General features: G+C 46.6%; 1 protein-coding gene across 2 annotated transcripts in view; it reads right to left on the reverse strand.

Annotated features, from left to right (window-relative positions):
* EPHX1 (epoxide hydrolase 1) overlaps nt 1-12580 on the reverse strand; it is a 53309-nt gene that overhangs the window by 16995 nt on the left and 23734 nt on the right. For both annotated transcript variants that reach the window (XM_033938448.1, XM_033938449.1), the window contains exons 5-6: nt 9424-9553; nt 4370-4584 (exon numbers count right to left, since the gene is read on the reverse strand). In XM_033938448.1, the coding sequence (XP_033794339.1) occupies nt 4370-4584; nt 9424-9553 (345 nt within the window). The remainder of the gene's footprint in view (nt 1-4369; nt 4585-9423; nt 9554-12580) is intronic.

Here is a 12580-nt window from a genome sequence, read left to right on the forward strand (position 1 = left end):
TAGTGAAAAGAAGAAGAAGAAAAATGGAATTGCGAGACTAAAAGATGATATGTATCGATATGTGATGAGGAAAAAGCAAACATGTTAAACAAATACTTCTGTTCTGTTGTGTTCATGGAAGAAGATCCTGGAGAAGGACCGAAATTGTCTGGCAAAGTTACACACGAGAATGGAGTAGATACCGTGCCGTTCACGGAAGAAAGTGTTTATGAACAACTTGAAAAACTGAAGGCGGACAAAGCGATGGCACCGGACGGGATCCATCCCAGGATACTGAGGGAGCGCAGAGAGGTTCTGGTGGGTCCTATTAAAGACTTGTTCAACAAATCTTTGGAGACGGGATTAGTTCCTGGGGATTGGAGAAGAGCGGATGTGGTCCCTATTCACAAAAGTGGTTACAGAGTTGAAGAGAAACTACAGGCCGATAAGCCTCACTTCGGTTATTGGAAAAATAACAGAAGCATTACTGAAAGAAAGGATAATGAAATTCCTAGAATCTAATGGGTTATAGGATCTGAAGCAACATGATTTTACTAAAGGTAAATCGCGCCAAATGAATCTGATTGAATTTTTTAATTGGGTGACCCAAAGTGGTTGACAGACGTCAGAGGGTGGTGGTTAATGATTCACTCAGAGGAAGGAGAGGTGAGTAGTAGAGTCCCTCATGGATTGGTGCTGGGGCTGATCCTGTTCAATATGTTTGTGAACGATATTGCTGAAGGGTTAAAAGAAAAGGTTTGCCTTTTTGTGGATGATACCAAGATTTGTAACAGAGTAGACACCAAGAAGGGAGTGGAAAACATGAAACAGGATCTGTAAAAGTTAGAAGAATGGTTTAATATCTGGCAACTAAAATTCAATGCAAAGAAGTTCAGAGTAATGCATTTGGGGATTAGAAATCAGAAGGAGCACACCGCTTGAAGGGCCAATATTCTGACTGGCGGGGAGTCACAAGCGGTGTGCCACAGGGATCGGTGCTGGGGCCGTTACTCTTCAATGACCTGGAAAAGGAGGCAAAGTGCGAGGTTATAAAATTTGCAGACGATACCAAACTGTGCGGCAGAGTTAAGTCCAGGGAGGAATGTGAGGACCTGCAAAGGGACCTGGACAAGCTGGAAGACTGGGCAAACAAATGGCAAATGCACTTTAACGTGGAAAAATGCAAGGTCATGCATATAGGGAAAAAGAACCCATTGTTCAACTACAAATTGGGGGGGGGCATTGTTGGGAGACAGCAGACTTGAGAGAGACTTGGGTGTGCTGGTGGATGCATCACTGAAGCCATCTGCGCAGTGCGCAGCAGCCTCGAAAAAAGCCAACAGGATGCTGGGCATCATAAAGAAGGGCATAGCAACCAGAACACGGGAAGTCATCATGCCATTGTATCGAGCGATGGTGCGTCCACATCTGGAATACTGCATTCAGTATTGGTAGCCGCACCTCAAGAAGGACATGGCGGTACTTGAGAGAGTCCAAAGGAGAGCAACGAAACTGGTAAGAGGGCTGGAACACTGCCCATACGCCGAGAGGTTGGATAGGCTGGGGCTCTTCTTTCTGGAAAAAAGGAGGCTCAGGGGAGATATGATAGAGACCTTCAAGATCATGAGGGGCATAGAGAGGGTGGATAGGGACAGATTCTTCAGACTGAAGGGGACAACAAGTACGAGGGGGCATTCGGAGAAACTGAAGGGAGATAGGTTCAAAACAAATGCAAGGAAGTTTTTTTTCACCCAAAGGGTCGTGGACACTTGGAATGCGCTACCGGAGGAAGTGATCAGGCAGAGTACGGTACAGGGATTCAAATAGGGATTGGACGGATTCCTGAGGGATAAAGGGATCGTGGGATACTGAGGGAGGAGCTGGGATGTAACACAAGTATAGAAAGCTAACCAGGTAATAAGTATAGAAACCCAACCAGGTCGTGCATGTGCAAGACCGGAGGGTTAGGACTTCGATGGGAAGATAGGACTTCAATGAGAAACCAAGGTGGCAAGGGAGCCCCTTCTGGTGATTCAGACAGGTCGTGACCTGTTTGGGCCGCCGCCGGAGCGGACTGCCGGGCAGGATGGACCTATGGTCTGACCCGGCGGAGGCACTGCTTATGTTCTTATATCTGGGAGATGAGAGGCTGATATGCACAAATGGGGAGAGGGACCTTGGGGTGATAATGTCTGAAGATGTAAAGGTGAAGAAACAATGTGACAAGGCGGTGGCTGTTGCCAGAAAGATGCTGGGCTGTATACAGAGAGGCATAACCAGTAGAAGAAAGGTGTTGATGCCCCTGTGCAGGTCGATGGTGAGGCCTCACTTGGAGTATTGTGTTCAGTTTTGGAGACCGTATTTGGCAAAGGACATAAGAAGATTTGACGCGGTCCAGAGAAAGGTGATGAAATGGTAGGAGGTTTGTGCCAAAAGACATATGAAGAGAAATTGGAAGCCCTGAATAAGTATATCCTAGAGAGGGACAGGGGAGATATGATTCAGATGTTCAAATACTTGAAAGGTATTAACGTAGAACAAAATCTTTTCTAGAGAAAGGAAAATGGTAAAACCAGAGGACATAATTTGAGGTTGAGGGATGATAGACTCAAGAGTAATGTTAGGAAATTCTTCTTTACGAAGAGGGTGGTTGATGCATGGAATGTGCTCTCGAGGAAGGTGGTGGAGAAGGAAACAGTGATGGAGTTCAAACAAGTGTAGGATGAACACAGAGGATTTAGAATCAGAAAATAATGGGTATACATTGAAGGAACTAAGACCAATACTGGGCAGGCTTGCACGGCCTGTGTCCCATATATGGACATTCAGTTGAGGACAGGCTGGGAAGGGTTTCGATGGCTGGAGTGAGCTTTGATGGAGACTCCTGTAGATGGAACCTAAGCACACTATTGGGCAGGGCTCTGTGTTTCTGGCCCAGAAATACCTACGAAAAGGATCATTTAAACTAAATTAATTTATGGAGCATGTATGGTTGGGCAGACTGGATGGACCACTCGGGTCTTTATCTGCCGTCATTTACTATGTTACACATGGTATGAAAAAGGAAAGTTTATTCAATACGATCATTCATAATAGCCAAGTTTCTAAAAATAAACCAATCCTGCCAGTTTAAGAGAACAAAGACCGTCCCTGGTCACAGAGCCAAGGCTTCCAGACTTCACTCCAAGTTTGCACTTTTGAGCGTGCCCTGTCGATGCTTTGTGTTTTCATCCTTCCCTCAGAGTTACAGCCCAGCCTCTTTTTCTCTCCTCTCTTTGCTGCTAATCCTACAATTACTGGATTAGGGATCAAGTCCTTGCCTTGAGGGATTGTACATTTAATCCCACGCTCATCCCACTGCCAAAAATGAGTGTTCCCATATCACTGAATTACAGATCTGGGTTTCAACCAACATTTCCTCTCGTTAATGAACCTGTAAAGAGTGCCGAGTCACAGCAGTGAGAACCAAGTCATGCCTCACCTCAGCAGGGCCTGTGGTTCTACACTGCCGCCTCCCTCCACCCTGCAGTGAAGCATCTTTATGAAAGTTCCCACCTGAGCTGACATGCTGGTTGAAACAGCTATACTGGGCTCTGTCATGTGAAAGACCTGGGTTTCAGTCCTGGGCCAGGCTTCTACTCCCTGGACAGGGGCAGGGAAGGAGCCTCAGCCACTGCTGAACACTAACAGTCCCTGGAAGGAGGTGGTTCATGTACCAGGTTCCAGAGAAGGCCAGAGTCTGTGGTTCTCAGTCACAAAAATCACTGCAAGAGTAGTGAATGTAGCAGAAGGATGGTGATATGCCAAAACTACAATTGAAAAGAAAAGAGCGAGCTGGCCCTCCCTCTGCAGAGATTTCTGGAGTGTATATACGAGGAGATGTGTGATTCATCCCAACTGTTTGCATTCGACGGTTAAACAAACAAGGAGGAGGCCTTGAGCCTAACGTTTTGCCTTTCCAGTCTAGCATGATCAGTGCTAACATTTTTTTCACCATTAACTTAGCAATTTGCAGCAGCCAGATTTTGCTTTTCCCATCTCTCAGAAATCAAACTGACAAATGTGAAAGAAGAAACTTAGAAAACCAGGAGCTCTCACCAGAATATAATCAAACACCTTTAGGAAGAAAAGAATGAGGCCTCTAGAGCTCTCCTCACCCCTAACCCTGGAATCCACTGCAAGAGATCCAACTTTCTAAACTAGCACATTTTCGCCACCCCCTTCCTCCGGCAATCTCCAAAATGTTAAGATGACAAAGAAAAGAGACATAGAAATAAGGTTAGAAGAAAGGAAAGTGAACCAAGAAACAGAGAAGCTTAACCTGCGGGATCCTGCTGAACCTATAACACGATGCATTTCATATACAGTCCCAGCTCTTCCCTCCTCCTACCAGCAGTGTCAGGCTTGGTGGCCTGCAAGTGCATGTATCCGCTCTCCCTTATAATCTTGTAGAACATGTTCTTCATGCATGGGTAGATCCGTCTCACGTCCTCGTCCTCGAAGCCACAGAGCCCTGGGAAGCGTTGGCCGAACACCAAAGAGAGCAGCCGAATAAACTTCATCCTCCCCACAAAGACCATGTTGAGGTGGAGGCCTTTGACGCGGCTGGAAGAGGGAAAGAACTGATTAATGGGCCTAGTGACTGAAGAGAGCTCAAGGTCAGCTCAAAGAGGGGCAGAGAAAAATGGAAATTGCAACTTTCATTTTCCAGCAAGACTTAAGCCCTGGACCCCAATTCAATAGACAAACAGCCCCCTTTAGCACTCTACATGTCCTGGAGAACCAGTGCTGTCGTAAGGGGGGAGGGGGCCACCCTCCACTCTGCAGCCCCCCCCATGCACTTTCCCTTCCCCCGCACCTCGTTAATTTTACCGGCACAAGCAGCACCCCTGACCTGTTGCTTGTACCAGCGTTAGCTCTTCCTCCGATGTCACTTTCTGGACCTGTGCCGAGGAAGAGCCGACGCTGGTGCGAGCAACAGATCGGGGTTGCTGTTTGTGCTGAGAACGTTAAAGCGATTCGGGGGAAGGGAAGGAGCAGGGGGGAGGTGGGCCTCTCACCTTCGCTCCGCCACTGTGGGGAACCCTCAGCCAGTCAAGCTTTCAGGATACCTGCAATGAATAATCATGAGAGAGATTTCTGTGCATTAACTCCCTCAAGTACCTGCAATTTTCTCTTATGCATGTTCACTGTGGATATCCTGAAAATCCAACCAGCTGGGATCTCCCAGAACACAGTTTGGAACCAGGGCCTACTCCTCTAGAACTAAACACTGCCCTGGGATGAAGTGTCTGTCTAGGGCAGGGCTGTCAAATGTCGGTCCTCGAGGGCCGCAATCCAGCCGGGTTTTCAGGATTTCCCCAATGAATATGCATGAGATCTATCTGTATGCACTGCTTTCATTGTATGCTAATAGATCTCATGCATATTCATTGGAAAAATCCTGAAAACCCGGCTGGATTGCGGCCCTCGAGGACCGACATTTGACACCCCTGGTCTAGGGCAATAACAAAAGACTGTTTTCTTAGACCACATCACATTTCAAATAGTCCATTGGTGTCCTGAGGAATCACACGTTGCATGTACACTGGAAAAGAACACAGGAACGTAAGGCTGGCTTTCTTCCAAGCCACCCCACGCTCACGCAGTGCAGGAGTTATTCTGCAACCGAGCACTTGCGTTTACACATACGGCATGCCAGCGCTTTCACGGGTATTTGGCAGCAATGAAACTCATCACTGTTCTGTAAGAGTGTGAGCAAATGCTAAGGGCATGGCGGAAGCATGGATGGTGCTGCCAGTACCTAGGAACAGTGACGTACCAAGGGGGGGCGGTCTGTTCCAAGGGTTTGCACAGCCAGCCGGATTCGGAACTAGAGAATGTGCCCTACGTGGCCATGGGGACAAGGCCATTCACCGCCCCGTGGAGCGGTGGATGGCCTTGTCCCCGCAGTTAAGGGAGGGAACGCGCGTGGTCACCTATTGCGCTCCCTCCTTCCTTACTGCCACCACCGAGTTTAAACAGCTCCCTACTTCCTCCCTGCCTCTTACCTTCGTGGCCATGATTTCTAAACTGCCTTCTCACAGCAGCCAGAGCGTTGAAGCTGCGTGTGGCTGCCGTAAAGGTCATCTCTGACGCAACCAGAAGTTGCATCAGATATGACCTTTATGGCAGCCATATACAACTACAACGCTCCGGCTGCTGTAAGAAGGCATTTTAGACATCACCGGCCACAGGTCAGGGGCAGGGAGGTTTGTTGTCCAGGGTGGGGGGGGGGGTGAAAGCACCACGAAGGTAAGGGGCAGGGAGGAGGAAATGTGGGGTGGAGAGGAAAAGACGCTGAATGGAAATGGGTAAAACAGAGTGGGGAGAAGGTTGCTAAAAGCACATGGGGAAGACAAAAGGGGGAGAAAGACATTGAAAGCACATGAGGATGACAGGGGGGGTAGGACGCTGAAAGGACATAGGGAAGACAGAGGGGGGAGAAGGATGCTGAAAGGACATGGGGAAGACAAAGGGGGGAGAAGGACATTGAAAGCACTTGAGGATGACAGGGGGGAGAAGGACGCTGAAAGGACATGGGAAAGACAGAGGGGGAGAATACTAATAATAACAATTTTTTTATATACCGTAGGACCATGAAGTTCTATGCGGTTTACAATGATTAAAGATGTTACAGATAGAGTGGAATCAACGAAGTATAGACTTGGTGATTGACAGTTCTAGAGATCATTTGTTGAGGGCTAGGATTGTATAGATTGGTTTCCTAAGTATTTCAGGAACAGATGTGTTTTTAGACGTTTCCTGAATTCCCTATAGGTAGTAGGCACAAATAATTGTTCTAGGTCTTTACCCCACAGAGCTGCTTGATGTGAGAAAAGATGTTGGTGAAGGACGCTGAAAGGACATGGGGAAAACAGAGTGGGAGAAGACGCTGAAGGGAAATGGGGAAGAGAGAGTGGGGAGAAGATGCTGGCAGGGAAGAAGACAGAGATGCCAGACTATGGGGCGAGCGGAGGGAAGAAGGATGCCAAACCAATTTGGAAGGGGGGAGAAAGGGAGAGGCACAGTAACAGAAATGGAAGACGCAGAAAGAAGAGAGACAGTGGATGGAAGGAATTGAATGAGAAGATGAGGAAAGCAGAAACCAGACAACAAAGGTAGAAAAAAAAATTATATTTCTTTTTCTTGCTTCAGGATAAAGTAGTATATTAGTTATGTTGATAAAAATTTATAAACAAAGCCCTGCCAACTGAACATCTCTTTCTCCAGTTCAGCAGCCAAAACTTTGATTTATATGGAAGGAATAAGCTAAATATTGCAGTACTGAGGTTTGTATGGATGCTGCGGGGACAGTGACAGGGCAGTGAATGGGATGACAGTAACAGTAACGGAGCGATGAATGGGTTGGCGGTGACGGGGACAGTGGGCCAGAGACGGTGCAGTGACAGGGACAGATTTTTTCCCCATGTCATTCTCTATCCAAAACCTCCTGTGCTGCTCCAAACGGTACTTGCCGTACTTATAACAGAGCAGAGTCAGCAGCTGCGCTGAAGTGAACGAAGGTCCTGCGATGACTGCACCGTCTACCGCCTCTGTTCCGGAAAAGGTAAGTGACGTCAGGGGGGGGGGGGGTGGCCGATAGCCGCAGTCATCGCTGGATCTTGTCACAACTCCCTGCGTCTGCCATCCCAGCCCCCCTCCAACGGAGCAGAAGCAGTCATCACAGTATCTTGCTGATTTGGGATGGAGAAAGAAAGGAGCATAGTAGGATGGTGAAGGGAGAGAAAGGAGGTCAGGATATTATGGAAGGGTATGGAGGGTGAGAAAGGGGGGTCAGGGTGGTATGGAATCATGGTGAAGGGTGCGAAAGGGGGTCACAGTGGTATGGAAACATGGTGAAGGGTGAGAAAGGGGGATCAGGGTGTTTTGGAAGGGTGTGGAGGGTGAGAAAGGGGGGGTCAGGGTGGTATGGAATCATGGTGAAGGGTGAGAAAGGGGGTCAGGGTGGTATGGAATCATGGTGAAGGGTGAGAAAATGGGCCAGGGTGGTATGGAAGCATGGTGGAGGGAGAGAAAGGGGCAGATGCTGATGGAATTGCAGGGAAAGAGACATAAGGGGGAAGGATACTGTATGGAAATGGGTTGGAGGGAGAGAAAGGGGGCAGATGCTGATGGAAGTGGGGGGATGGGAGAGGAGAGAGTGAAATGCCAGACCATGGAGGTGTGGGAGAGGAAAAAAGAGGAGAGGAGAGAGATGCCAGACCACTGGAGGAGGGAAGGGAAGAAGATGAATACCAGACCAATGGGGGTAATGGGAGAGATGGAAGGGGGAGGCATAAAGTTTCTGGAAGGGGAATAGTAAGAAAGAAGATGCCATATAGAAGGGGCAGAGAGAGGGTAGACAGTTGATGAAAAGAAGAGAGTGACAAAAAGATGAGGAAAGCAGAAACCAGAGAAAACAAGGTAGAAAAAAATTATATTTATTTATTTATTTATTTTTTGCTTTAGGTGAGATGTATCGCTGTTTCTGTGATGTTGCATTGTATGCAGAGTCCAGCTTCTTGGTGCTTCAGTTTAACCTTTGTCTACGTATTTTTATTCTATCTCCTCATTTACAAAACTGTAGAGCGTTTTTTAGCGTTGGCATCTGAGTTGTTACCAACGTGGCTAAAAACCACACTAGTTTTGTAAAAGGGGGAGGGGTTAGTTTGTGAAGATATATTCCATACTAGGCGAAGGTGTTTTCTGTGTGTTCGAAAGACATGGTTTTCTGTTAGGATTGATCTATACTAGTCTGGCTTGTTTAGTTTTACAGTGGGTGTACTGATGTTGTACTGCTCACTGCAGTATGTAAGATGCTGCCTTTTCCTAGGTACTCATGTGTGACGTGTGGCTTGTTACTAAAAATCATGTTTTTCGTACAGATGGGGGGGTGCCAAAAAATGATGGGCCCCGGGTGTCACATATGCTATGTACACCACTGCCTAGAAAGTCCCAGGAGACGGTCAGGGAAATATCTGGGCCAGTAAGCAACAAGACTTCATATCACAAGAGGAGGAAATGCTGCCGTTCTCCATTTGGTGCCTTTACTGGGAATTATATCATTCCAAAGTGCTGCTGTACATGGCGGAGCCACAGGAAGGCTCCCAGTTGTACCCGCCACCACCTTTTCTAGAGAGCCTAGAAAGGTTTGAACAAATTCCTGGAGGAAAAGTCCATAGTCTGTTATTAAGACATGGGGGAAGCCTCTGCTTGCCCTGGATTGGTAGCATGGAATGTTGCTACTCTTTGGGTTTTGGCCAGTAACTAGGGACCTGGATTGGCCACCATGATTTCTACTACTGGGTTCGATGGACCATTGGGCTGACCCAGTAAGGCTATTATGTTCAGATCCCTCAAGCCTCAGCAGTCTATTGAGAAGTAAATTCATAAATAACTTACGTGGGCGCCATCTGTGCCAGGTTGGTACAGATCAGCGATCCCCAGTCTCCGCCCTGGACATAGAACTCACGGAAGCCCAGGCGTTGCATCAGTTTGTAGAAGATGCGGGCAACACTCACAGAGTTACAACCTGCAACAAGAAAACAGTAGCGTCTCATTTCCCCACCAGGAGACGGAGGAATCCAGGCTGACACTGCAGAACGGGGTGGCTGGGACACAACCACTACAGCACAGGGAGAAGTGGCGAGTTATGCCTTGAGCAAATGTCTTCATTTATTTATTTAGATTTTTATCCCGTCCTCCCAGTAGCTCAGAACGGTCTACAAGCAAACATTCACAGTGGAGTACATTTGGACAATACAAAGACTATACAGCAGTTTAAATACAAGGATTATACAATAATTTGGGTACAGGTTAAGAATGGACTGTACAGCAATTTAAGTAGAAGTTTCGAATTGAGAAGAGAGGGTAGAGGGGAGGGGGGCTTAAGGGGGGTGAGGCGTAGACTGTGGTTGAATTTTAGTTGAAGAGTTGGGGGATGAAGTGGCTGTAGGAGCGTTTGTGGGCGGTTTCTGACATGAAGGCAGTTAAGTCCCAGGAAATAAAATCAGCATGTAATGTATGAGGGGTCTTCAAATCATTTTTGGTGGAAAGAGAGTGTGTTGTAGAGTGTCATGTGACTAGACAGTCATGCAACAGGGGTGGAAAAGTGATGCAATTTCCCTTCGAGATATCTAATAAAGACTGTTAAAACAAAAATAAAAATGAAGTCACTTTTTAGAAGATCCCTTGTAGTATGAACTTCAGAGGGAAGCTCTCTGGGGCATGATGCAAGTTTTACGGTAAGCATTAGCAGTAAATTTAAGAGATTGAGACCATATTCCACAATGGCGTAAGAGCGCATTTCATTCCTCTCGAGTAGTGTGCAAGATAAACCCATTTGGTGTAAAAGCTTTAGGACGTCCCTTTCAGTCTGTACTTTGTAAAACCTCCCATGGCAGAAATTGAGATCTGCCCACACATTTTCAGCAATACTTGAGTCTGGGGGCTTTGACAATAGCCTTACTGGATCAGACCAATGGCCCACCAAGCCTAGTAGCCCATTCAGGTCCCTAGTACCTGGTCAAAACCCATGCTACCGATTGAGGGCAAGCAGTGGCTTCCCCAATTGTCTATCTCAATAACAGACTATGGACTTTTCCTCCAGGAAATTCTTATGTTACTGCCAAAGTCCCCAGACTCAAGTATTCCTGAAAATCTGTGGGAAGATCTCAAACATACAGCACATTGAAGGGAACCACAAAACGTCTGAGCTACAAGAGAAGCAAAGAATTCAAAAAGTAAGAGTCAGCCAGGTCTAAGAAAAGTTCTGAAACCGCAGTTTCTGCCACAGGAGGTTTTACAAAGTACAGACTGAAAGGGACGTCCAAAGGCTTTTATATCGTCCATTGGAGCAATGTCCATTCAGGTACAATGTGGGTTACTAACTCACACAATGGAGCACTGAGGGGCTAAAGGAGCACTAAGCTAGGATTTTAATGTCGAATTTGTGATCCAAATCCCTGACAGAATTCTAACATAAACTGGCAGTTATTTGCCTCCCATTTGCGACTTCCTGGGGATGGTTCTTTTTTCTAATCAGGAGGTTGCCATGAAGGATAGGAAGAAAGTTAAGGGAGCATTGTGACAAGAGGAGGGAGAGAACATAAGAACATAAGCAGTGCCTCTGCTGGGTCAGACCAGAGGTACATCATGCCCAGCAGTCTGCTCACGCGGCGGCCCATCAGGTCCAGGACCTGCATAGTAATCCTCTATCTGCACCATTCAATCCCCTTTTCCTTCAGGAAATCATCCAATCCCTTTTTGAAACGCAGTAGCGTACTCTGTCGTATCACATCCTCTGGAAGCGCATTCCAGATGTCCACCACCCTTTGGGTGAAGAAGAACTTCCTAGCATTGGTTCTGAATCTGTCCCCTCTTCATTTTTCCAAATGCCCTCTCATTCTTGTAGTTTTCAAAAATTTGAAAAATCTGTCCCTCTCTACTTTCTCCATGCTCTTCATGATCTTGTAAATCTCTATCATATCCCCTCTAAGCCTCCGCTTCTCCAGGGAAAAGAGGCCCAGTTTCTCTAATCTTTCGTCATATGATAAGATTTTCCATATCCTTTATCAGTCGCGTCGCTCTCCTCTGAACCCTCTCGAGCATTGCCATATCCTTCTTAAGGTATGGCGACCAGTATTGGATGCAGTACTCCAGATGCGGGTGCACCATCGCCCGATACAACAGCAGGATAACTTCTTCCGTTCTGTTGTAATACCTTTCTTGATTATACCTATCATTCTATTCGCCTTCTTTGAGGCCGCTGCGCACTGTGCCAACGGCTTCATTGTTTTGTCCACCTAAGTCCTTCTCTAGGCTACTTTCACTCATTACCAGCCCTCCCATCATATAGCTGTACTTTGGGTTTCTGTTTCCTACATGCAAGACTTTACATTTCTCTACATTAAACTTCATCTGCCATTTATTTGCCCACTCTCCCAGTTTGTTCAGGTCCCGTTGTAAATCATCACAGTCCTCTTTATTCCTAACCCCACTAAAAAGTTTTGTGTCATCTGCAAATTTAATAACTTCCGCACTTCAGCCCTGTTTCTAGGTCATTTATGAATACATTGAACAGCAGCAGTCCGAGTACCGACCCCTGCGGAACACCACTCGTGACCCTCCTCCAGTCCGAGTAGTGGCCCTTCACTCCTACCCTTTGCTTCCTACCCCCCAAACAATTTTTGTTGCAGAAAAGACTTCATGGTTGATGTTCTAAAGTACTATACAGTTTAGAAAGAAAACAAAGCCATACAAAAGCTTGTTTTTTTGCACAACTCTGTCAAAACTTGAACTATTTCCGTAAAATGTTGGCATATCTCATCACCCTGAATAATTTCAGACTAAGCCTACACACATCAGGCACCTCACTCCATTATCTGCTTCTTCAACTGTTGCAATCTTTTTTTCAGGCTCCGACCAATGATCAGTTCAGCCCATTTCTCTAAATTCTTCAAAACATTCTACACTTATCCGCTTCCACCTCTTTTTCAGAAACTCTTGCACAAGTTTATGAGAACCGTTAACTTTTTCCCCAGATAAAAATGTTTAAAAA

Source organism: Geotrypetes seraphini, chromosome 3 (assembly GCF_902459505.1).
Source record: "Geotrypetes seraphini chromosome 3, aGeoSer1.1, whole genome shotgun sequence".
Taxonomy (NCBI): domain Eukaryota; kingdom Metazoa; phylum Chordata; class Amphibia; order Gymnophiona; family Dermophiidae; genus Geotrypetes; species Geotrypetes seraphini.